The 26,894-nt window shown below is 33.9% G+C and overlaps 1 protein-coding gene across 2 annotated transcripts; it reads left to right on the plus strand.

The window, feature by feature from the left end:
- Window positions 1-1,072: 1,072 nt before the first annotated feature.
- On the plus strand, window positions 1,073-25,938 carry LOC149777254 (BTB/POZ domain-containing adapter for CUL3-mediated RhoA degradation protein 3-like). 2 transcript variants are annotated; one of them, XR_016416169.1, is made up of 6 exons: window positions 1,073-1,386; window positions 3,550-3,812; window positions 5,943-5,995; window positions 9,854-10,058; window positions 17,174-22,199; window positions 22,232-25,938. XR_016416169.1 is itself a non-coding variant. In XM_089941998.1 (5 exons), the coding sequence occupies exons 1-5, from the start codon at window positions 1,221-1,223 to the stop codon at window positions 17,360-17,362; spliced, it is 876 nt and encodes a 291-aa protein (XP_089798124.1). In that variant the 5' UTR covers window positions 1,073-1,220; the 3' UTR covers window positions 17,363-25,938. The 2 variants fall into 2 exon arrangements, 1 of the variants encoding a protein (XP_089798124.1); XM_089941998.1 differs by having other exon boundaries at window positions 17,174-25,938.
- Window positions 25,939-26,894: the final 956 nt, after the last annotated feature.

Genomic DNA, 26,894 nt, shown 5'->3' on the forward strand with positions numbered 1-26,894 from the left:
TAGTAAATATAAGTCTGAAGTTGGATAAATTGATTTACGAATGATTATAAAACTTCCACCTAAGTTAAATTAGGAGTCATCAAATGATACCCACAGGTACTACTGTCCATCCAGAAATAGTTATTGATTGCTCTGATGATATTATTAGTCACTGTCCCATCAGTCATGGTATAAAGCAATGTTCCTACTGATACACTTTGAATCCCTTCCCCATCAGGACCATGTAAAACCAGAAATTTTCTGATAATACTCTTTGCTTCCCTTCTCCATCAGGGACCATGTGAAACCAGAAATTTTCACGATTTCTCTGCTGATAAGTTTTGAGTCACTTTTCCATCAGAGAATTTATAAAACCATAATGGTTGATGATTTCTCTGTTGATAATCTTACATCAAGTTTCCATTTCAAATTTAGTTTGTATCTAGAACATGTCACAAAATCTTTAGTATACAATTTAATATTAATAAAATATCATGTAACTGATCTGTACTTTCATCTGACTTTGTCAAATTATCGTGAAATTACACTTTAAATTAATCTCTTTTCCTTTTAATAAAACAGTACAGTTTGTCTCATTTTCTACATTACTATCTGACAATTTATGTTTAGATTCCTTCTATCCTTTATCTGTAAAATTATAAAATAGAATACATATATACATATTAAATCATTCAGATTTCAAGTGATAAATTGGAAGACAAGTTCAAAGTATTAATCCTGTTTCTTTATCTATATGTTTCATTGTTTGTTTCTTTTTTCTCAGCTTATTTCTAACACGAGCAATAAACCCAAATCACTATGGAGTGTTTGGGGGAGGGTGTTATGGGGGCTGGGGATGGTGTTATTTATCATATGGGATTTTGGTTAGTCAAACAGTTCTTTGATCTAATATTATTTATTGCACCTCACCCCCACCGACTTTGATTGTGATCTTCATAATTTTTACTTAGATTTACAGTTTTCCGACGACTATTTAAAACATATTATTATAATGGACTCGGTTTTATATTCTGGGACAAAAATTGTCAGCAACATTACTTCAGCGGAAGTACGTCATCAGTATAATATATCTAAAAATAGAAACTTTGCTCTGTGAAATATATAAAACATTTTACCTGGCTATTTATAAACATTTAGGGTAGCTAAGGCAAGTTCAGAGGATAACTATGTAAGAGTCCAGTGGAGGAAGTCATTCGTTTATACACATAAAGCCCTGCACGATGTCGGGGGAACATAAAACTGTGATAAAAGGGAATTCATGCAAGTATGTCAAGCTGAACGTGGGAGGGTCTCTCCATTACACAACGATAGGGACCCTCACCAAACAGGACACGATGCTGCGTGCGATGTTCAGTGGGCGAATGGAGGTCCTTACTGACTCAGAGGGTAATATTACACAGTACCATATTATACACAGTAAATAGTATGGAATACACAGACAGTTGTATAGTAGTAGCTTTAGTACATTCGGTATTTGTCAAAAAATGTTGAAAAGGCCTCGATTTAATTCAGTTTAAAAGCTTACACATATAACTTTGAAGCCGATTTAAGATTTGTGATCACACTATTGGAATTACACCACTTAATTTTGGTTATGCAAATGTTCACGGCCAAAACTAATTCTATCAACTGGCCCTATGACCCTCGTGTGTGTGTGGTGGGGGGGGGGGCTTAATATCTTCCTGCCTAAACAATAGATTATCACAATCACTCGCAATGCGGATTTCTACGCATTGAAGAGCTTCACGGTCAGAGGTCATTTGAAGTGAAACAGAAAGGTTTTTCTGCTGTAAATTGTGACAGAATAGATTCTTGTATATTTTTTAAATAACTTTTTTGATGACAAGTATATATTAACACCCATGAAGCATAATGTAATTCTACCCTAATTTCTTCTGACCTTATGCAAAGGGACGTAGAAAGCGGCAATATGCATGTTGGTGTTCTTTATAGCATATTCAGTCAGCAGTGATAGCTGGAAGCAAATTTTCAAGACTATCTTTCATAAGTGGCAGCCAACCTTTATTGATAGCATAATCAAACATTCCTTGAATGCCAAGATTTGCATTTCTGTTTCCTGCCAAAACAAGTCACAGAAAGAGAATTAATAGTCTATAAGGTGCATTGTGTACTAAATGTTTCCATTGCTGTAACTGTAGTCTTTCTGTTGACTTGAATTAATTATGTTTCATAGTTTCTGCTCTGCTGATTGAAAGTTTTATGTCCAAAATGTGTTGCATAATGAGCAAAGCGTGGACATAAATATTAATTAGATCAACTCCAGTACTATCAACACCGAAGTTCCAATGTAGATGAAGGCTGAATTGAAAATGAAAGGCTAATGCTTGGTTTCATCACATAGATATGATGCCATTAAGACTCTATCCAGGTTTTCAGTAGAAATGCCATGAAGACCCTATCCAGGTTTTCAGTAGAAAGGCCATGAACACCTTCTCCAGACCCTCATTAGAAGACCATGAAGACCGTGTCCAATCTTTCAGTAGAAATATAACAATGTTCAAAATATCTGATAGCCTGATGTCTGGGAACCTGATAATTTTAGATAGGGCTCCTCTAGTACTCCAAGTGAAGTGCCTGTTGTGTGCTCACATGAAAAAAAATCTAATTTGCCTTTAAAAAAAACTTTGATCACACTGACCAGATGTGGAAGTTTACTTAAGTTATTGAAAGACTTGAATTAAAATATTAATATTTTTCCTCAGGCCGTGAAAACTCTGTCCAGTCTGTTACTAAAGTAAAAGTAGTAAACATAGATGATTTTTATTTTAATTTATTTTTTGACTTCATTTTGCAGACAAGATATTATTTATTTGTTGATAATTCACTTGATCAAGATTACTTTATGCTTTCATAGAGCTCTGTGCAAAGTGGTTGAGGGCATCCATTGCTCTATATACCATACGGAGCATGAACAGGATTGAACACAGGATGCTAAGGTTCTTCTGACTGTTTTTAAACTGAGCATATAATTATTGTTAGGTTACACATTGTCTTACTGATAGAAAATTTTGTTTAGAGGAAATTTTAAACCAGAAATCATTCTCACTGGTAATAGATTCAATCCCAATATTAATTTCTTTTGAAAGTATAGAGATAGGAATCTTCATAAAAGCTGTGTCTTGTGCCAAATACAGCATGTGTTATGCATTCACAAAGCATCTGATTAATATGCAGTGAAAAGGTACAAGTTGTTTATAATTCAATTCTGTTAATGATCCACAACTGGATCAAGACAAGAGGTAAGCAACACAAAAGATTATTCAATTGAATTAAACAAAATTAAAACAATTCTAGTATTTCATATATCACAGCATGAGGCTGTCATGTGAGAATTAATTGGTGACAGATGACCAGTGAATATATACAATTTTAAAAAATTAAAGGAATCTTTTATTGAAGGCTTATACTAGATTTATAATAAAAACTAATCAGCAACAGCTGTGGTTAATAGTGACATTTATTGCATGTTATGTTACCAACGCTTGACAATGCACACATGTATGTGACTATATTCATTTACACCTTCAGGTTGGATTCTAATAGACAGAAGTGGAAAACATTTTGGAACAATCGTGAATTTCCTGAGAGACGGCCATGTCCCATTGCCAGAGTCAAAGCGAGAGCTCATGGAACTGCTCCAGGAGGCAAAGTATTATCTTGTACAGGACCTGGTAATACTGATTGAGAGCACATTGAAAAGAGTGGGCAAGGATGAGGTGGAACCAGTGTGCAATGTGCCATTGCTGACTTCCTCCAAGGAAGAACAAGCCCTAATTGCTTCAACAACAAAGGTAAATTGAGCTTTCTTTCGATAGAGCTTTTTATCCATGATACACAGAAATGGACAGAATGATGATCATACAGACCTCTACAAACATGCAGAACCTGCTCCTCTACCTGTATAGGTATAATGTAACTGGATTGTTACAGAATTTAAGTGGGTTTATTGCTTTTAAGGTTCAGTATATCTTGTTTTGGTGATGTAATAAAAACATGTTTACCCTAGGCAATTCTCTAAAGTATTCTTCATTGATTTGTAACTTTTTTTTTTAGTACACACTTGTTTCATCTCCATTCCCTTGTACCAAATATAGTTTGTGTTACTAATCATAGTTAGAAACTGTATTATGTTACTAAATTTAGTAACAAAGAATAGATCCACTGATTTTTTGCCAGATTTTTCTATCAAGGGAGACATCTAAAATTTAGTTGATGATTGTACTTTATAGTAGTTATCTCTTTCAATATTGTACCCACTTATGATAATGCTTCAAACAATAGTAAAAAAAATGCTTTTAATTACAATGTTTTAAACGTTATAAAATTTCTGTACTGATGTGTAAAGAGAAGAAATTTTGATTAATATTATGATAATTTAGGGCATTCTGTTACAATAGCAAAAGTAACCATGAATAGCATATCTCACAAATTATGCTTATCCATCTGATTTTGTGTAAATTAGTATTGCTTCATCCCTCTAAGACATAAGTGTTTTCAGTACTTTGATTGTTTGGTTCTACTGGTCATAAGCAAGAAAAGTTTATTGACTGATCTGTTGTCCATCCATCTGTTACTGCTAGCACAAGTTTGTTATCGCTACTCCTCCAAAATTCTTGGAAGCTGTCCAGTATGGCCACCACAAAGGCCAGCTTTAAAACATTTCATATCGTTACTTCTTCTGACTGGATGGTTTTATCAGCATGAAGTTTTTAAAAATGGATGAAAGAACTCAAAGAGAACCGAGTCAGGTAACATGTTTGTTTTGATGATGCTATACAATCCACAACATGTATGGTGATTAAGGATTTCAATTTATTCTCCATTAATTAGTTGTGAATCTGATATATAGGTACACTATTTCCAATTTTTTATCAATTGTTTAACATTGCTGTTAAACTGTGTACATTATTCTGTTGCTGAGTATTCAACATTGTGTTATATCAAGTTTGAATATTTTGACTTATTTCTCAGGAAACCATCATTGTGATACTGAATCAGACTGAAATGAACATGGTAGTAAGAAATCATAGGAAGACTCTATTAAATGCATCTGAAAATTCAAAGATGCATGAATGAAAATCGATTATTAATCTTAGTGTATTGCTATGTTAGTAGTAATATTTAGATTGTATGGTACATGTACCAGGTAAAACGCCTGCTAACCTTTTATCAGTGATGTCAGATGTTGTTTCTAAGGTGGTTTTTAAATACCAGATTTCAGACTAGTTTTATGTTTGACATTGATTGTGAAAAGTTGTAAAAAAGTTTTTTTCTTTCTCATTTTTGAGACTCTTTGGGTTCAGATTTTGACTCGCAGTCTTCAGACTTGGACTTCAGAAAAATTTCAGCCAAGGAGCCAATGACCCTTTACTTTCATCTCCTGAGGGAAACATTTTTTTCACTAAAGATTTTTTATGTAGCTATTCATAAATAAAAATAGTGCTAATATGGCTGCCACAATGGCCATGTTCTTATCACTACTCCTAAAATGCATGGCATATCAACATTGTGTTTTCACCAAAAGACTTTTCATGATGTCTAGTTGATAACTAAATGAAAATGTTCCCATTCACTTACACAAATATCCACTGTCACCCATATCCATCATTACCTTGCCATAAATGATAAGTCATATCAACATGGGGTTTCCACCAGAAGACATGTTATAATGACTTATTGGTCTTAAAGGATAATGGCTCCAATCTGGCATTCATTATGTCCACCACAGCTGCTAATTTGAAAATCTTTTTATTGCTGAAGAATAGCAGAGATGGTTTGATCACTCATCAGTTGAAATAAAGAAATGGTTTCAGCTTGAATTCCTAAAAATCCTTTCATCCCAGTTGAGCATATGTCCTTTCAAGAAACTCTTGTTTATTTCAGGCATTATATTAACATTCTGCCAACTTCCTCTATTTCAGCCTGTGATAAAGTTAATTTGTATTCGACATAACAACAAATATTCATACACAAGGTAAGCTAGTGTATACCACATTGAAGAGAATTGCATGTTGATCATTAAATATTGGCTGTAATTATTTTAACATAACAGAAATTTGCAGTTTCTTTCAGAGATTTTTTTAAAGATACCACACGGTAGGTTATTTTAGCTTCAGAGAAATTTTAATAGTTTATCAGTCTGGATTTGACATATTGAAAATAAGCCATATCAGAGGTTTTTTTCTGCTAGACTAAATATTGCCAGGATTTGTATTATGTTTTTCTCAAGGACAAGGTTAAATAAAGGCTGATTTGGATTCCCATTCCCATTATCTCAAATCTAGTATAGATAGAAGAGGTCCCTCTGTCTTCCTTAAATATGCTATGTATTTGATTTTTACCGGAGATCACTTTTAGCGGAAATGGCCAGCTTTAAAATATTATCTCTACTCCTCCAGACTGGATGGTTGAATCAACATTAAAATGACCAATCAGATTAAAATCAGACCTCCAGGTCTATGTGGACTTCTGGTGGACACCAGTAAGCGGTCATCTTCTGTTGACTTTGTGGTTCACCAATCAAATCACCAATTTCTGAAAGTGACACACTTTACCATCCTGAATTTGCAGTGCTTTTTCTGATAGGCTACTAAAAAATGTACTAGAAATTCCAAGGAAAGTTTTATGTGGGTCTGTCAGATCTCCATGTAGGACTGTAAAGATCTGATTTTAATCAGATTGTAAAATTACTGAGTCAACTCTGAAGCTTTGTCGGCTGCAAGGGAAATTTTTTGTAATAATAATGTCCAGTAATTTGCTGTAGTTTAAAAACATTATTTTGCAATAATGTCCAGTAATTTGCTGTAATTTTAAAACACTATTTTATTATAATGTCCAAAAATTTGCTGTAATTTTACAATATTTTGCATAATATTTAAGGTCAATATGAATTTGATTTTCATAATTGTTAGAGATGAATGTGTATTGTGGAAATCCACAAATTGACCTTGGTTGCAGTACAGCATATAATATCCTTCTTCAAATGCAATATTGACGTTTCTATCTTGGTGAAATGTAATATTGTTGTTTCTGTCTTAGTCAAATGCGATATTAAGGTTTCTGTCTTGTCAGATGCTATATTGATGTTTCTATCTTGGTGAAATGTGATATTGATGTTTCTGTCTTGGTGAAATGTGATATTGATGTTTCTATCTTGGTGAAATGCAATATTTATGTTTCTATCTTGGTCAGATGAAAATATTGCAGACTGGTATTTTTATTTACCCTCTATTAACATCTGTTCATTGAAACTCTGAAAAAGTATTTTCATTAAAACGTTGTACCTAACTGTCTTAAAGAAAAATATCAATATATGTACAACACATCACTGACTGCGAATAGCACAGACAAAAATCAGCCATTATATAATTACACTGTAATATGGTACATAGCAGATTCTATTTTAGCCAATGGACGGACCATATACAGTAAGGAGTCTTTATAATGTTTCACAGGGGACTGGGATCTTTATAATGTTAGTAACCAAGAATTGTTATATCTAATTTCATAGTTACATGTATTTTTCAAAATGTTTATGTATGCATCTATGTCGATATTGTTAGACATGCATGTAGAAGACAGGTTTCACCATATATTTAAATTTTCTTTATACATGTATCAGTCTGAGAGATGCTGTCAGTAATCATCTTTTATTTTTCTGTTGATATGTTTCTTAGTGACTTGCGAATACTAATAAAAAGTATCAGGTGTTTCCCTCAGAACTTGTAACTATAGGCTGATGTACACTATTCTGTCTTGAACTTCACTGGATGCCGGTACAACAGCAGGTACTGTGTAATAATCACCCTCATCACTTCCAATAGCAGAAGTATCAGTTACATTTTAGCAATCACTAATTTGACAGGCAGCATCTTCATTTTTTGGTATTGTAGATGTGACAGTATCACTATCAGAATTAACATATTCCAAGAAATCAACATCCTTGTTACCAGACCCAAATAGGTGAAGCACAGCCTGTGCAGTACCAAGGGGGAACATCATTATCATCATTTTTGTTACTGGTAATGAAGTGTTCACTCACTAAACCATGTCTAAACAAACAGTTTCCAACATAACCCATGGAAATCTCACAGACTGCATGATGTTAATTTTACACTGTTTTTGTCAAGGCTCAGGAAATATATTAGGCCGAGAAATAAACTATTTGTGTTTCCTGTGGCACTAGTTTTAAAATTAGGATCGGCGTGTATTTAATGTGATTTTTTTTATTTTATTATTTTTTTAACATTTGGGGGGAAAAAGTGCTAGGGTCAGCATATAGAAACAGGGAGAGTAGGCCCACTGAAAACGTACATAATATTTTCTTTCGCCATAGGATTAAAGCACATAAGTACAATGAGTTCAAATTGATGATGACTCTTTGGAACAAGAAACAGATTTGATTTAAACTGTGCTCAGTTATTCACTGTACATGCATAGAATAATAGCTGAAGGATGTTTAAGAATTACTTAGTTAAAAACTTACAAAACAAAGCATTTTTTTGTCATTCTTAATTGCATTGAATCAGAAACCAGAGATTTTAAATTACTGATTATTAATGGGTTGTGATTATAATGTTTTTATTACCTTATGGATTTGTTATTCAGCAATTATGAATGAGGTGTGATCATAATGCCTTTTTTAATTGACCATCATTTGTTTACCTGGCTTCAGCACACCCAGTAATAAACAAAATGCTATAATTGAAATAATTTTCTCTGATGGACAGCACAAATCAAACCCTATAACAAATTAAACGTAAGACAGAAATGTTATTACAAAGCCTTCAGAAGATATATTAATTAGGAATTTTGTCAGGGAAATTGAATGTAAATGTTGTAACAAAGTCTTCAGAGGATATATTAATTAGGAATTTTGTCAGGGAAATTGAATGTAAATGTTGTAACAAAGCCTTCAGAGGATATATTAATTAGGAATTTGGCCAGGAAAATTGAATATAAATGTTATAACAAAGCCTTCAGAGCATATATTAATTAGGAATTTGGCCAGGGAAATTGAATGTAAATGTTATACCAGAGCCTTCAGAGCATATATTGATTAGGAATTTGGCCAGGGAAATTGAATGTAAATGTTATACCAGAGCCTTCAGAGCATATATTGATTAGGAATTTGGCCAGGGAAATTGAATGTAAATGTTATACCAGAGCCTTCAGAGCATATATTGATTAGGAATTTGGCAAGGGAAATTGAATGTAAATGTTATACCAAAGCCTTCAGAGCATATATTAATTAGGAATTTGGCCAGGGAAATTGAATGTAAATGTTATACCAGAGCCTTCAGAGCATATATTGATTAGGAATTTGGCCAGGGAAATTGAATGTAAATGTTATACCAGAGCCTTCAGAGAATATATTAATTAGGAATTTGGCAAGGGAAATTGAATGTAAATGTTATACCAGAGCCTTCAGAGCATATATTGATTAGGAATTTGGCAAGGGAAATTGAATGTAAATGTTATACCAAAGCCTTCAGAGCATATATTAATTAGGAATTTGGCCAGGGAAATTGAATGTAAATGTTATACCAGAGCCTTCAGAGCATATATTAATTAGGAATTTGGCCAGGGAAATTGAATGTAAATGTTGTAACAAACCAACTGTTGTATCCAAAAACATAATAAACAGTTTACTGTATCTTTTTGCACATTATGCCATGTCAGATTTGGGTCAACACAGTTGCTTAGTGAAAGTTGTCAACTTTTCCCAGCTAATCTAGCCTTTGTGTCTTGTTTCCAGAAATATGTTTATTTGATTCATATTTCTCATGCATATAATTCAATTGAAGTAACTAGTGACTATTTCTTCTTTCAGTAATTCTGACGACAATCTCTTGAAGAACATTGAGCTGTTTGACAAACTCTCGCTGAGATTTAATGGACGAATCCTATTCCTGAAGGATGTGATTGGGGTAGGGAGTAATGAGATATGTTGTTGGTCGTTCTATGGCAATAACCAGAAAATAGCTGAGGTTTGCTGCACATCCATAGTGTATGGCACAGACAAGAAACATACCAAGGTATAGATAGCAAAAAAATACCAAATTTAAAACTAATTTATTCATTTGTAAAGCTCCCTTTAGGCACCTGATTAGCTCTGGAAGTAATTTGAAAAGTGACTATGATGGTATAAATGACAATGACTTTCTGGAAGTAAAGTAAATTCATGCAAGACAAGCACCAAAATGTCATGGCAAAATAAAAATGCAACATTCACAAAAATCATAATAAGTGTCATGGTTCTTTCAAATCCTTTGTTGGAGGATATACCTTGAAAATTCTTAGAACTTTGAAAACTGCTTTTATCCTTCAATTTGTTGAAAAAAGTCATTGAATTTATGTGAAGAAATACAATACTTTAAAACTGATTAAAATATATCACTTTTTATATGCCAGCAGAGCAAATAGATATGTCTGTCTGTTACCAGTTTAATTTACAAACAGGAACTCTTTCATTGTGGGTGGATGGCTTGCATTTCTAAAGATAAGGCCTATAAATTTTTAGGTCAAAGTGCAAAAAAGATAAGGCCTATACATTTTTAGGTCAAAGTGCAAAAAAACAAGGTCACTCACTGATGGAAAGAAAAAATGGTTTGTGCTTTTTGTGTATACAAGAGACCTATTGATTTTTGTGTTCAGTGTTTGCACCTGTGCATAGAAGGAGTGTATTTGTTTTGGTGTTCATATGCTGCAATCACATTTCAAGAGGCAAAGACCTGTTTGTTCTGGTGTTCAAGGTTGAACTGATATATAGAGGAGGACTATTCATTTTGGGGTTCAAAGGTCATGGCTATTATGCCTGTTTAAGAAAAGGATGGTTTGCAGAATACCTTTCCCCTTGAGTAAGTTTTTTTAACTAGATTTTGTGAACGCCTTGCACATGGATAATAAAAAGATCATAGGTCATGGTCATGGTATGTCTTATAAGTAAATAATAGTTTATGCACTATGTACTACGTCCAGACCGTGTACATTGTGACTGACTGATCAGTGATCCACAGAGTCAACCATGCCCCGCTATTGCCAACATAGTGGACTATTCAACACCAGGCAGACCTGTGCCATTCCCAAACTAAATGACCAAAATACATGGTATCAGATTGGACTGATCAAATTACACACAATATGGGTAGTTTTTTTTATGCCTATTTATGAAGTAATAAACAATATAATATATGGAGAAAGTTCAACTTGAGTACAAACAGTAGTCATTAAATTATTTTAATAAAATACTGACTGCGTGAATCATGGAGGTTTTAAGCGGTGTATTTCGTTTTAGTAACATGCATCATCCTGACCAGTATCTTTGTTCTAATGCTGGTTATCATTTATAAATCACATCAATGATATCCTTATTTTATGAAAATGTATAGCTACAGTGATTCCAGTAACAGACATTTCAAAGTGTTAATGACCCTACTGCTCCTGAACATCCAGAATCTAAACTCTCAATAAGCTTCTTATGCACCCAGATTATAAACTACTGTTGTACAAATCATTCTGATATGCAACTTATCTTTGTTACCATAGCCATTTAAATTGTGCCAGTTCATTTATTTGCAATAAAGCAATATAATAAATTATGCCAAACTGTATGTCATATCCGGTCCATTTATACAGTGTGTGTGTGCCTAGTGACAAAAATGACTAAAACATCTGGAAAAAAGTCTTAAATTTTCATTATTTCCTTTCACATGATGTCATTAATACTCCTTCCCTTCACTTAGTTTAATTGTCACATTGGGTCCTGGACAAGACATTCTTTTGTAGTTTGAAACATGCATCGAGGAAGCTGTACAAACATATGTTTAAAATACGGCTACGTATACCATCCTAAAGTAAAGACCGTATCCGGTTCATGTAGATGGTTCAGTTTAGCCAACAGGCCTAGTGGTTGATGATGGTGATGGCAATTTATTTAAAGCTATGAATTACATTAGATTATTGGAGCTAGAAAAGTGTTAAAAGTGAGAATTTTAGCTGATGCAACTTTACTGAAATTGAGCTTTGAACTGATTGGGTCTCGCATGTAATCAGAACCGGAACTGAAAATATTATACTGCAAATGGGATGTATGTCAACTTTTTGACCAAAATGGGCATATCATATAACAAATTAATAACTTTTAAAACACTAGATATGTAATTTAAAAAGGTCTGATCACTAAGAGGTGTAAACTTCTGAACTATTCATTTGGTGATTGTTAGCAAAAATCTATGAACTTATAAACACAGATTAACTCCATCTTATTCTTGAGGAGTGTTTTAATGTATTGCCTGGCTATTGTATTTACTGCTGAGTTTACAGGTAGAAGAACAAGTGCAAATTAAACAATGAATAGTAATAAATAGGGCATAACCGATTAGCATTTTTCTACTGATTTCCGATTCCGGATTTTGGGCATGAAATTTTTCCGATTCCGGATACGATTCAATTAATCGGAAATGCTAAATTAAAAGGTTTTTCAAATTAACTTTTTAAACCGTGTTACACACGTTTTGCATATCACACCGATGTCACAAAGGGAAGGATATGGCAGGACTATAGCAAAATGCAACAAAGTTCAAAGCGACAAAGAATCCATAAAATTTTGTATTTTTTTGCCAGTTCTGACCCATTCTTTGTTCAACAATTAGCTGATCTTGCCGCCAGGCTTTTATTTTCCCGCCTTAATCATTTATGTCGGCAAGCGGCCAGTTCCATCCTGTACTTTATTCAACAATTAGTTGATCTTGCCGCCATGCTTTAATGTCGCGGTCAAATAAAAATAAAACAGGCTTTTGTTTGGTCCTATAAAGTTGGCCTCTTGCGGAATCATTTTCTTTTAATACCTCATTAGCATGTGTCAATGTATTCAATATTATGCCTTCATTATTGAGGATGTTGACATAAACGGGTAGGACTGTATTATATATTTTAATAAATTTAAATCTTTCGGTCTAACTCAAGTATTATCGTTTCACCCCGTTGTGTTGACCATATTGGACTTTTCTGACTTCTTATGTAACTTTATTAACGCACTATCGAATCACACGCAGTGTTAGACACGGTGCTATAGAAATTCAACTTTATTATTTTTATTATCCAAATCGGTCGTTCCTGCCTTGTCCGACTCCGATTAATCGGAAGTTCATACTATCCGGTGGAATCCGATTTCCGGATCAAAAGTCGGTTATGCCCTAGTAATAAAGATTTATATTATAATAAAGATTTATATTTTTTGATTCACATGGGTTATATTGTTTTTTCGGAGTAAGTCAGTGCAAAGTGAATTCTAATGTACAATCGGGCACAATTTAGTTTTCCTAGTTATGAATAACATGGGGATATATGTTTTAACTGTCTTCTGAATTCACTTGAAGAAATGTAGGGATATCTCAAATTTATTTAATTTAGGTTCTATAAAAAGTTTTTATATTTTTAACATGTTTGCAAATTCCCAAAGTCTGGAAAATTGTGATTTCAATTTTTAATCAGCTATAGGCATAATATCCTAAGGTCTATGAGTGAAAATGAAAAGAAAAACATAAATATGTAATAATGATGGTAAATCCAAGAAAGTTAACAGTTCTCCTTTAAAATACATCATTCAAAATGCCTTGAGCATAGCTACATATAGCCTTTTAATTGTTCAAATCAATTTAATAAATAATCTAAAAATAAAATTATGAAATAAATGTATTTATTTGATCAAAATACTACTATCATTGATCAAAATACCACTATCAGAACAAGTGATTTTAGAAAGTGAAATGTAAGCAGAGCTTATGTTAGTGTATGTGATTAGGATTTTTAACGTAGCTTTTAACAATGTTTCAGTCATATTGCTATGATGTCTGCAGTGTGGCAGTTTATAGTGATGTCTAGCATTGTGGCATCATGCCGCAGACACATGGCATGATGTCCCACCCAGTCACATTGTCCTGACACCATGCTGACTAGGCCTAACACTAACCTCTTAATGCTGAGTGCCAAACGAGGTAGCTGTTAGTACTATTTTTTTAAGTCTTTGGTATGACTCGGCCAGGGTTTCGAAACCCATGACCTCCCACTTCCAAGGTGGACGCTCTAACCACTAGGCCACCGGAGTGGTCAGCTTATGCTAGTGAAAAATCTTATTTTGGAAATAAAGTATTGAAAAGACATTACCCATGAGCAGTGAAAAAATGTACATTATAAACATAAGGAATAGTTTCCAAACTTGTTCCAGGTGGCTAAGCTAGCTATGTATATGCCCCATCAGCAGGGGCTTATCAGCACAGAACAATATTCATACACTGCCGAAGCTCAGAAAAAAATCAACAGTTCAATGTGTATACAACTAGAGGTAACATCTTTTAAAGATCTTGATTTCTCTAGGATTCTAATAAAGTGTAGCTGGAAGAAAGATAGATGGATATTGTAGTGTTAGGTATAGAGTGAACTATGGCTATTGCCTCCTCTCACTCCTATGTGTTTTTACCCACCCACCCTTTTCGTTCGTAACAAATGGGTATCCCCCGCCATTAGATAAAATCTCTGAAGTGAAATCAATGTAGTTGCAGCTGGAGAAGAAAGTATAGAAGCTAAAGGACAGTGGTTAACATCCCTTTCATATATAATGTTCATTTATTTTGTATTGGTTTTGTATTTGTTTCTTGTTTTTAAATTAGTAACTGAAGCACTTGATACCGTGAGTAGTCACTGAAAAATGATCATTGAAAAGTCATTGAATTTCAGCTCTCCTGATCTGTATAAACCCTGTTTCATGGATTACCGGTATTTCATTAATTTAAGTTTAGTGTTGTGCTAGTGTTGTATTCATTTTAACTGAAGTTGGATTTTATTTGATTTGACATTCTTGGACAAATATTTGTGTATGCCTGTGTGGACCTGATATTTAAAGAATACCTGGACATTGTGTTTATAACCCATGTGGGAAGAAGATGACAACTTCAAAGCCTGGATAGGGTCTTCCAAACTTAAGACTAAAGCATCATGTCAGCTTCGCAGGTCATTAAACTTGTCCCATTATTAGGTCTGGAAATTTTTATTTTTTGGTCTGGAAAAAGTCTTAAATCTTTTTCTAAATTTATGGCAGGAACCCTGTATACCATGTCAAGCATGAATGGCAGGTGCATCAAGAAAATAGGTTAATATTTTGCTCTCTTTCTCTCATTTCCTATTTTGTTGGATCCAGTTTTCATTCTGATAACATGTTCATATGTTGGAGTACAACCAAACACAATTAATTTCTCTATATTTACATCGAGAAAGTGTGTTGTGTTATCTGACATAAGTGACACACACTTCAGTATAGATGCATACACAACATATACGGAGGTCTGGATATATTTATTTCTTTAATTGCTTATGATGAACAAAGAGGAATATATGATAACAATATAAAGTTAGTTTCTTTCATTTTATAACAAAAAAGCATTTTATTTATCTGTTATTTTAACATGCAGTGGCGGTGGGGTGGGTGGATGCAAATTCAGCACAATTTTTTTTCGTTTCTTAGGTCTTGGGACACATAACCTAGGTGAAAAAAAGTTTCATTATACGTTTTGGGAAAGAAAAAGATTATTTTATCGTGTCCAGATATATACAGTAACTACGGTAGATCTTAAATATATGTGATGAAAACAATCGACAGACCAAAGTAACTGTAGAAAGTTTTCCTGAAAATAGCACACACATACACATATATATGACCATATGGTTTCTTGTATCAGATTTATTAGTTATACAGATATTTCAGACATATATAACAGTACATTATCCATTTAAAATATGTATACATAGTAATCTAAATTTATAAAATATGCTATATTGTCCTGTCTCTAAAGACATTAATCATAGAGACAAGATGAAGTTTCATAAACTTGCATACATGCATTATGCTGTCCTGTCGAAATGGCCTTAGACTTAGAAAGAAGATGAACTTCATAAACTTGCATGCATTGTACTGTCCTGTGTGAAAATGCCTGAGTCAATGGAACAAATACAGTTCATAAACTTACATGCATTGTACATACAGTCCTGTGTGAAAAAGGCCTGAGTTATTGGAACAAACGCAGTTCATAAACTTATATGCATTGTACTGTCCAGTGTAATAAATGCCTGGATCATTGGAACAAATGCAGTTCATAAACTTACATGCATTGTACTGTTCTGTGTGAGAAATGCCTGAGTCATTGGAACAAATGCAGTTCATAAACTTACATGCATTGTACTATCCTGTGTAAAAAATGCCGCGGTCATTGGAACAAATGAAGTTCATAAATTTGCATGCATTTTACTGTCCTGTATGTAAAAGGCCCGAGTCATGGGAACAAATGCAGTTCATAAACTTGCATGCATTGTACTGTCGTGTGTGAAAAAGGCCTGAGTCATTGAAACAAATGCAGTTCATAAACTTACATGCATTGTACATACCGTCCTGTGTGAGAAAGGCCTGAGTCATTGGAACAAATGCAGTTCATAAACTTACGTGCATTGTACTGTCCTGTGTGAAAAAGGCCTGAGTCATTGGAACAAGATGCAGCTAATAAACTTGCATACATGCATTATACTATTCTGTCTTTTTAGGTCTTAATATAGGAACAGGATGCATTTTGTTAATGTTAAACAATTATTCTTAGTTTTTTGTGCTCTGCTTAAGATTTTTTTTAAATCCTGAAAATTTCCTTAATACTGCTAAAATAATGCAGTAGATTTAAAAAAAAAACATCCTGTTGGGCTTACAACTATCTTAGTATCTCCTCTGCATTCTAATATCTTTCTCATCTTACAAATGGCTAATGTGTCATGAAATTTATGGTCTTCTTTTGGCAAGTATGATCAGCTGATGATGGGACATATATAATTTATGTGAGGGACTTCCAAAAGTTCCAAACTTGGAAGTGCATAGCACAGTTGTTGTTGTTGTATTGGTGTTAAAATTATGTTCTTGCATTCAGCTGCATTTATTTTATGGAGTCCCAGTCACTTCTATATAAAGAAAATCACAGTGACTTACTTTTCCTTCCTCAGTGATTCATTTTCTTATTCTTTGTTGTGTTAATTGTAGTTGTTTGTGTCTTGCAATACAGATTGAGTTTCCAAAGTCTATACTGTGATAATTGTACTTTTTTTTTTCCTTAACTTACAGGTTGAGTTTCCTGAGGCCAAGATCTATGAAGAAGCGTTAAATGTATTGCTATATGAGAATCGCCACCCCAGGCCTGATGCAGAGTTAATGCAGGCCACACGTGGGTATTCAACTAGCAATGGTGCCAGTGGCTACCAGAGCGATGAAGAACCTGAAGAAGGGTCAAAGGACAGGATTAGGCGGAAATAATGCATTATTTTTTTCCAAACTTTTTATCACTGCTTCATTTAATAATCCATTTTTGCTTAATCCTATAGCGTTTATGCTATGATAGAATAAATCAATCAAATGTCAACTGTATATACCAAAATGGGAAAAACAGTTAATTGTTTCCTCATCTATCAGTGGGACAGCCTAAATTTGTTAAAGAGGCTGATCAATTTTAATTCTTCTAAACAATAGCCTAATCAATCTATGGTGTCACATCATCATTTTATACCGTTTTTATATCTTTGACCACACCAAATCTTCAGGACAGATTATCAGCTATACCACCCCCACCCTGATGCCCAGAGTTAATAAAGGCATTAATATGATATTAGTTTGAATTAACATTGTTTTAGATCTTTAATATATAACAGTGTAAATCATCATCATGATTATAAATGTATATAGCATAATACATATGATGTAATACTTTGTGTATCTGATTACACTAGTTGGGATTTTTTTTTTAATGGGGGAGACTTAATATAAAAGAATAAATGAAGATAGGCAATTTGAGGTTCCTTTTTGGGGCATTAAGTGTAAATGATTTAATCTTGTGTCTATGAAACTCGATACTGCCTTTGAGGGCACTCCACTGACCACAAAATGTATCCTTTATTGATAGGTATCTTTTCTATAAAAGTTTAGAATGATTTTTCTTTATGGGTGGAGCTTCTTTATATGAATTTGTCTGCCAAAGTTGATTACTGTGTACTATTTTTATACCACTACGTAAGGGTACTATTAAAGTTACTGGGTGCATGTTATTAACATGGGTTAATAAATTTAAGCCTGGTTCATAGTATGCATTATTACATTATGGTTTACACTAGAGAGTTATGACTATAAAGTTCCTTTGAAAACATAATTTAGTGCATTATTTTATATGCATTGATTTTAATAAGAATGTGTGTAAGGAGCTTCCTTTATTGTTGTATATGGGGAAGTCCCACCCCTTATTGTTGTATATGGGGAAGTCCCACCCTTTATTGTTGTATATGGGGAAGTCCCACCCTTTATTGTTGTATATGGGGAAGTCCCACCCTTTATTTTGCGATAGTGGTGAGTACATATCTAAGATGGATCGGTCATTGATCATCCTGTGTTTCTCACCACAAAGTTATCAAATTAAGCCCTGGAGCAAGGTTAAAGCATTGTACATTTGACCTGATATGGATTTGTTTACATAATTAACAGTTTCGGACCCACCAGATTTGTCGTTTGTTTTGATCTACAAGTAGCAAATTACTACATGATTGGGTGCCATTTTGGGACACTGGATCCCTCATTCAAAATTCTTTTGTGTTCTTTCTCCCTCCCCCCCCCCAAAAAAAAAAACTAATAAGTACAAAACTTGTTTAAATTTACTGTATTTTAATGTGGAAGTACTGGTAATTTCTCATAAAATCTTGTGATACCTTGTAGAAAATAATGTTTAATCAATTTTTTTTTGCAACAAAATCTCTTTGCCCAAGACTGACATAAAAACGTATTTCTTTTGCAAGCAACGTTTTGTCCAGTGAAATGTTTTATTCAGACTTAAACAATTTTATTAATTTATTGTAGGTCATGTGATACTTATGTCCTTTATCCAGATAGGCTTTTAGTATGTTGTTGTTGTTGTTGTAGGGTTTAACGCCATTTTTCAGCACAAGATAGGCTATACATGGCGGCCAGTATAATTGGTGGAGGAAGAACCCTGGAAAACCCCGGGAAGAACCACCGACCCACGAGAAGCTACTGGCAGGCTTTCTCACGTACCAACGCTAGCCGAGGCTGAGACTCGAACTCACGCTTTTAGTATGTACATCAGCATAAACAAGAGATGACTGGTCCTATTTTTAAGGTCAGTTTTATAATACTCATCCCTGTCAATATGCTAATTGCTCAAACCACACTCATCAGCACAAGAACATCTTTGCAAATGGAACAAGAATTACTAATTTCTCCAAGCCAGGGCTCAGGAACACCATTCATCCTGACATGATGAAAATTGGATGGGCCAAGTAAAACTTCACTATGTACTTGTCCTTGGGCTGAGTAAAACTTTGCTATGTACTCGTCCATGGGATAACTTAACATTTGACATGTGTAAGTCATGAATAACCTATGCCTAATTTGCCTACTTGACAGCATGGAACATACTGCAAAGGACATGACCTCGTTTTTTCATATATTTTGGATTTTTTTTAACACAGGTACCAGATGTAAGCTTTGTTCTAAAATGGCTAAATTAAATGAAAATATTATGTTGCAGTTTCTCACGTTCATTCTTGGTTTGTTAATGGTCTTTGCATTTTCAGTTACACTTTTAAATATTGTAGGCATCCTTTTGATGTGGAGAAAGAATCCCTTTCCAAGGGGCATTACAAATCTAAGAGTTTGAGGCATTAAGAGACACGGAATATCAAAATATTTTCATCTGGTCAGGCAAGTAACAGTTGCTCCACATCACAAATAGTTTAGAAATGGAAGCTGCATTTATTAATTGTCATGCAAAAGGGAAGATGCCATCAGTGATTTCTGTAAGCAAGTAGTTACTTTTCACAAGAAATTTTTTACCAACCGTTCTTACATCAAATTCTCACTGAATTTCACACAATGCATTCTATTGCAATCTATAAAGCAGAGAATGTTGACGTAACAGCAGAAGATTAAAAATCTAGATGGATAATGGCCTGAAAATATTCAAATTCTATGGCCGATAAGGAATCTGTTTTTATGGCACCTGTGTGTAATTTTCTAAAATGTTATCTTTACCAGAATAGATAATTTAGAATGAAAGTTGGTTGAAATTGTGACTGTCAGAATAATTCTTCTTTCAAATACATGTTACTGTCATTTTTCTTGTGAAAAGTCATTACATATATACATTTCAGCTGGCATCTTTACTTCTAGCATGACAATATATAATTTAATTTAATAAAGCTTCGCAGTCTTGAAAATAATGGTGAACTGGGAAAAGCAAATAAATGTCTGACCAAATGAAAATAATAAAATGTTCACATTCTCGTCTCTTGGCTTCTCCCATATCAAACTCATAAGGTGACTGGAGATCTCAGCCCATAAATGTAGTCGACCAATAGCAGAGTCTGCTCATTACAGATTTGGCCAAATTTAATTTAGAAATCACCATATATTATACTTGACCCACAACAATGTCGGCCTTACCTTTGATTTTGTATGGCTTTGTAACAGTAGTAAATAGCACACAGTGTCCAGTTTGGACCACAAATGTAATCCAAACATTTTATTTACTAGCTAATTATTTAATTGTTAATTTGTAAATGGATGTTTTGAGTCAAAACAAAATAAAAAATGAATCTGATATTTCCATCAACACACACACACACACATATATATATACTGCCCCCTACCAAATAATTTTTTGTAAAATGCTTTGTCTCCTGCTTATCTTTTAAAAAAAAATTTTTTATATCTGTTTAACTCAATTAACAGAGTGGCTTTACAAGAACAGAACCATTTGTAGCTTAGAGTCCCAGAAAATATTTACTTTTAATATGGAATTTATTGTATATGGATGGAAGTGCAGCCTAATCAGATTCACAAGTGATAACACGTGTTTACAATCACAAATAGAAGAGTAGATATATGTTACTTTCAACTCAGTTAACAATTCACATAGCGGCAGGAGAAGGATAGTTTCAAAACGTTGATCGTACAGTATAGAAGTTAATTGTGGGTTATGATTTCTTCCCTATATTTATATTGCAAAAAAATTACCATTAAAAGAAACAAAGTAAGTTTTAAAAAAAATGAAATGACCATTGACAAAAGAACATTACATGCACATTACTATTATGCAAATCTTGGACTGATAGACCAAGTATGTAATGGGCTGATTTGTATAGGCTGAGAACGTTTATGGTCCAAGTAGTCCCAGAATCGTTCTTAAAGATATGTGATAGCTCGTTAAATAGGAAAATTATAACATGGATTGCTGAACGGTTTCACTGTAAACACAAATGCAATTAAGAAATCAAGGTTTGTTTTCCTTTTGCTCGAGTTACAAGCCCAGGATCTTATTGCATGGTTATCTAAGGAGCCGTGTATTAAAACTAATATTTTCATGTGTTTGTTTACCCATTTTAATATCAAGCTTGCATCAGGTACCTATGGTTATTTGGTAACAGCGTAAGCAGTGTTGTGGAGAAATTTATTGTGATGTATATAAACAGTACAATTGCAAGTAACTCTTGCAACTCACTCAACCTTGGGGAGAGTGCTTGTGAAAAATTTTCTGAGCCCTGCAGACACTCTCTCTTGCATGTCATTAAAAGTGAGTGATGGAGGAGGCAAGAGCCACTCTGGCGCAGTGCTTAGCCTGATGGACTTCTGAATAAAAGGGTATGAGTTACCTTAAATTTGTCATCAGAATTGTATCGATACATTTTAATCTTTAGATTTCTCAAAGTATGATTAGTGTGTGTGTGTGTGTGTACTGCTTATGGGATTTGTTTATGTGTGGTAATACCAAGTAATTGCATGAGGTAACACCTGGTGGCTCACTTTAGGTGTAGGTGGAGAAATATGGAGGTGCTAGGTATGTTGTAAGGGACATGGTGGATAGAAGTTACTTGTTTTCTTCTTACACAAAAGTGTTTCCAAATGCCTAAAATCTGCTACATTTTGTATGCAGACTATTTTTGTGCCTGTGTAAAGTACCTGTGACCTTTTTGTCATAATTACTTTCTCTGTTAATATCCAGCAAGAATTTGACAAGTTTCTTAATGAAGACAGATAAAATAATGCATTTTGTATTAAAATGTGTGTGTTTGATGTAATAAAATAATACTAGGTGTATTAAAATGTGTGTGTTTGATGTACTAGGTGTATTAAACTGTGTGCATTTGATGTTGTAAAAATACATTGTTGAAATGAATGAATGAATGATGTATCCATAAACTAGTTGTTGTAAGGGTTTACTTTATTGATTGTATGATTTAGACAGCGTAATAGCTACCTTTGACGTTGTTTTATTTATTAGTCATTATGATGAAAATTCTGTGTGGCAGTAAAGACAGTGATCAGTTTCTGCCATATTGCACGTCATTGTGGTTATCATTCTTAGTGTTGTTCATGCTTGTGTTTTCCAATTCAAGCTTTCACATCTCCCCCACAGTTGCTTGCTTTATGAAACTTGGTCTTTCTTTGTATCTTTATCAAAGAAAGAACTACATGCAAGATGTTGAGATTGTATTCTAGTGGAAAGAGTCAGTTTGATGGACATGGTTGTTGCTAACTTAAGTGTTGTAAAATATTGCAACTAGAAGCAAGCTAAATATTGCTGACATTACCACCAGTTCAAAGAGTAGGAATGGCACATACTCTGAACAACAGGACATTGGTTATAGGATATCCCAAATATTTTAATATCAAATTTTCTTTGATTTGTTTATCCATCAAACTTTCAAATAAATACTTTTATGAAGGTTAAATTCAAAGGTCACAAGTTCTAGTTTACAGACTATTTGTTTTTAGACAATCAGTAAGGTGTCTCTGATGTAACTAGATTCAAGGGAAATTTGGACTGGTTTACACATATTTTTTTGTCAAACTTGGACTGGTTTACACATTCTGTGTCAGGCAGTTAGTAGTGGTCTCAGACTAAGGTTGTTACATCTCAACCGTATGAAGGCTATACTGCTTACAGTTAGCTGGTTAAATGGGAATGGAGTCCTTTAGTGACAATAGTGAAAGTAAACTTTAAAGATTGGCTTCTCAGTAAAGATGTTTGTTTATTGTTGTAAGTGTTTTCTTTAGGTTATTTTTAAATTGGTAGACTTTTATATATGCCTAAATTAGGCAGTAATAAGTATTAGTTTTACTGCATGAAAGAGCACTAGTCATGCTGAAGTGGAAACATAATGAGGTTGAAAATTAAACATGGTGATGGATGGATCTTTTACATAACTGAAAGCAATTTACCTCCTTAGTACAGCCTAGTTTTGGGCTTCTGAGCACTGAAGTTTTTACAGTTAAGTGTGACATTGGTCACTAAGGAGGAATAGATATAAAGTACTTGCCTTGTGTCAGTGACATCCAAATTAAAACAGTACAGTGTATAAATATTATTCACACAAACGTACAACATATATTTCCAGATATTAGCAATTTTTTATGTATTCACTGCGTTTGAGCCAAGCGTGTTTCCTGCAAATCTTAGTGACATGTCAAGCTGGTAATAATCACACTTTGATCATGCCTTACTTTTGCGAGCCTTGCTATCATGAATCGTAAAATATGCAAGTAATCTGTACTGTCTTCTGGCAGCAATATTTATGGTTGACAGGTGAAGCGAGATAAAAAATTGGATACTGAATGGATTTGATTGTTGCTTCAGTCCTATTGTGCATATCAAATAGACACAACTTGTTTCCATCCCCACTTGCATCTTATTGCCAGTTGATTGACCCAATTGACAGTATTGCCAGTTTATCCAATTGAAATCTTGTTGCCAGTTGATTTACACTATTTACATCTTATTGTTGGTTGACATGTTATTGACAGCTGATTTATTTTCCACATTTTCTAATTTTTAGATGGCATGGGTGAACGTTTTCCATCATATGACAATAACTCCATCTTCACAGTCTCCCTATAGGTTGATCTTCCAAAGTCATGCAAATCAATTGAGTTGTTTGGGAGGGAGTAGTGTGTTAATGTTGCTGGAGAGTGTTCAGTTAGAAAAAACAATCAGTGCTTAGGAATGCGAAATTATATACTTATGATTTACTGTTTTGTGAGACCACTTTGGTGGCCTTGTGATTAGTGTCTGCATTGGATGCAGGAGGTTGTGGGTTCGAACTCCGGCCAAGTCATTCCAAAGACTTAAAAAAATTGGTACTCACAGTTGTCTCGCTAAGCGCTCAGCCTAAAGAGGTTAGTGTTAAAACTGGTCGGCCTGGTATCAGGACAATGTGACTGGATGGGACATGATGTTGCATGTCTATGTCATAATGCCCCAGTCCTAGACATCACTATAAACTGCCACACTGCAGACATCATAACGATATGACTGAAAAATTCTTAAAGCTGCATTAAAAATCCAAATCGCACACACACACATACTGTTGGGCAAACTGAAGTTTTCATGTGGTATTCAATTCACATGAGGCTCCACTAATGTGTTCTCCAGAATCACAAAGTTCATACTTCACTCCATAATTAGTGCCCTCTGTGGAAACCCGAATAACTCATTTGTCCTATTCCTGTTATATTCCGCATTGCTGTTCAGTTCATTCATTTGCCTCATAGGAATGATAACAGATAGAGGGCACTGAATTATTTTGAGCGAGTCACCTTGGCTGATTCTATGACTCCATGTATATCTTTCTACTAGTTTTCTCTATCCCCCCTCCCCTTTACTTCATAGAAAGAATTTTTTAACATAATTTTTTGCATTCTCTTGGCTAGGTAATCGTAGGTTAGCAGGATTGGAATTTTGCATATTCTAAGTTCACAGACAATAATGGCATTTTTTCTTCTTTTTTCTCCAATTCAGTACAGTTACAAATGTACAAATGGCTAAAAGAACAGCACACTCTTTCTTCCCCAAGTTGAAACTTCAGAGCATAAACATACACTCCAAACTGCTGGTACTGTTTTGAGGAATGTGTGTAGTCTGTTTCAGCAGCTTTATGCAATGTATATATGCTGACCAACTTTCATGGTGAGAACACTCAAGATGCCCAGTAATTTAGAAAAGAAAGAAAGAAATAACCAGTTTGATCCCAACAGATTTGTACTCAATAAAAATAAAACACCAAGCTATATAATTTTGTCCATATTTCATTTACTTGACAAAAGTTGAGAATATCTGATCGTATTTTTTTAGTCATCTATTGTGGGTACATGTTTCATTTTTTATGCTTCCTGCTAGTGTTAGAGCATTTCTGAAATACATATACACGTAAAGGAAGCACTTTTTTCAAAATTTGCAATGAGAAATTTATGGATTAATGAATCAATGTATGTATGCATCCTATTAAAAAATCAGAATTTTGGACTGTTCAAATTACAGTTTTGATGCAAAAGTGTAGTGGCAAAATTACTCCTTTTCTGGTGGGGGGTGATTCTTTTGCCTCCCTAGACCCCTCCACAAGAGCTTTGCCCTGAACCCAGAAGAAGGCCTAGGTGGCCCACTTGACCTCCGGTCTTTTCAGAATTGTGGTTTTTCCCAACTTTCACCCATGTTGATATGAATCTAATATATGAGATTTTACCTTTAGCTATAACAAAGATCTGAGTTTAAAAATAATATAAACATGCATTCTCTGTTTTGCTTTCATTTGTATTTGCAAGGGAATGCATTTTATAAAAAATAGAAAATATGTCCATGGTGTATCATTATTTACAGTAAATGAATTTCTGCTTTTTCTTTTTTCTTACATATTTTAGGGTTGAAATGCTTTCTAAAGGTCCAATGTGTAGGCAATATGTGATAATGTATATTGATGTAATTTAACTGTTTATTTGTAAGACATTGTGCATGAATGACAAGCTGTTGTTGAGTAAACACCATGTATCCAGTTAAATTATGGTTTTTGGTTTTGTCTATTCTGCTTTGCATAATGTTAGACATGGGTATTACTTTTCCTGCTGTGGTGGTGTTGTCAGTGTTGATGTTATTGTTGGCATCAACATCATGTTTTTGCAGTTGGTCATTTCTTTGAAACTTGTATATCTACAATAATAAAACTTTGTGAATTATATTCATCTTGAAAAGGACTTTTCATTATAATCACAAATAGGTCTGTGTGACCTAATTTTTCAGTTCCATTGATTCTTCTCCATTTCTCTCACACTAGCATATATGGTCACGATACTAAATACCACCATTAATGTCAGTATTTAAGCACTTAATTATTTCAAAATAATGTTGAAGTAGTACATTAAATTTATATATCCTTAAATGTCGGATAAAGATACAAAATTCAGACTTATGATGGACACTTATTAGCAATTCAGAACCTACATGGACACTAATTAGCAGATTTAGACTGACACTAATTAGAAATTCTGTGCCACATGAATGAGGGCCAAATACTGGTAAATTTTAATAGTCGGTCAATTACCATCTTATATACTGGAAAACGTGTTGATCATTCTGAGGAATAAGACACTGGAAATAAAAATTATTTTAACATTTTATTGAACACTTTTTATATGTATTTAATGAAGGAAACCTGCACACCATCCTGCAATACATGTATATTTTCCTTCCTAACACTTCTGAAGCAACTGAGAAATTTCTTCTACCCCACACTGAATCAAACAAGAAACTTGATGTAAATCGTTTTCCAGCCTATCTTTGGAATTAGACCAAAACTTCCCAAAAGTTTTCTTCTAGCTCACCTCAATATAAACATTGTCTTCAATTTTGTGAAGTTTTAGAGCTCTTGGTCATAAAAAGGGTAGATTTTTGGCACTGACTGAAACCAAGATATATTCCTCTCCCAGTGCCCAGTTTACCATTTCAGCTCAGGTTATT

The sequence above is a fragment of the Sinohyriopsis cumingii genome, chromosome 18 (genome assembly GCF_028554795.1).
Source record: "Sinohyriopsis cumingii isolate HCF-2022 chromosome 18, ASM2855479v2, whole genome shotgun sequence".
NCBI classification, from domain to species: Eukaryota; Metazoa; Mollusca; class Bivalvia; order Unionida; family Unionidae; genus Sinohyriopsis; species Sinohyriopsis cumingii.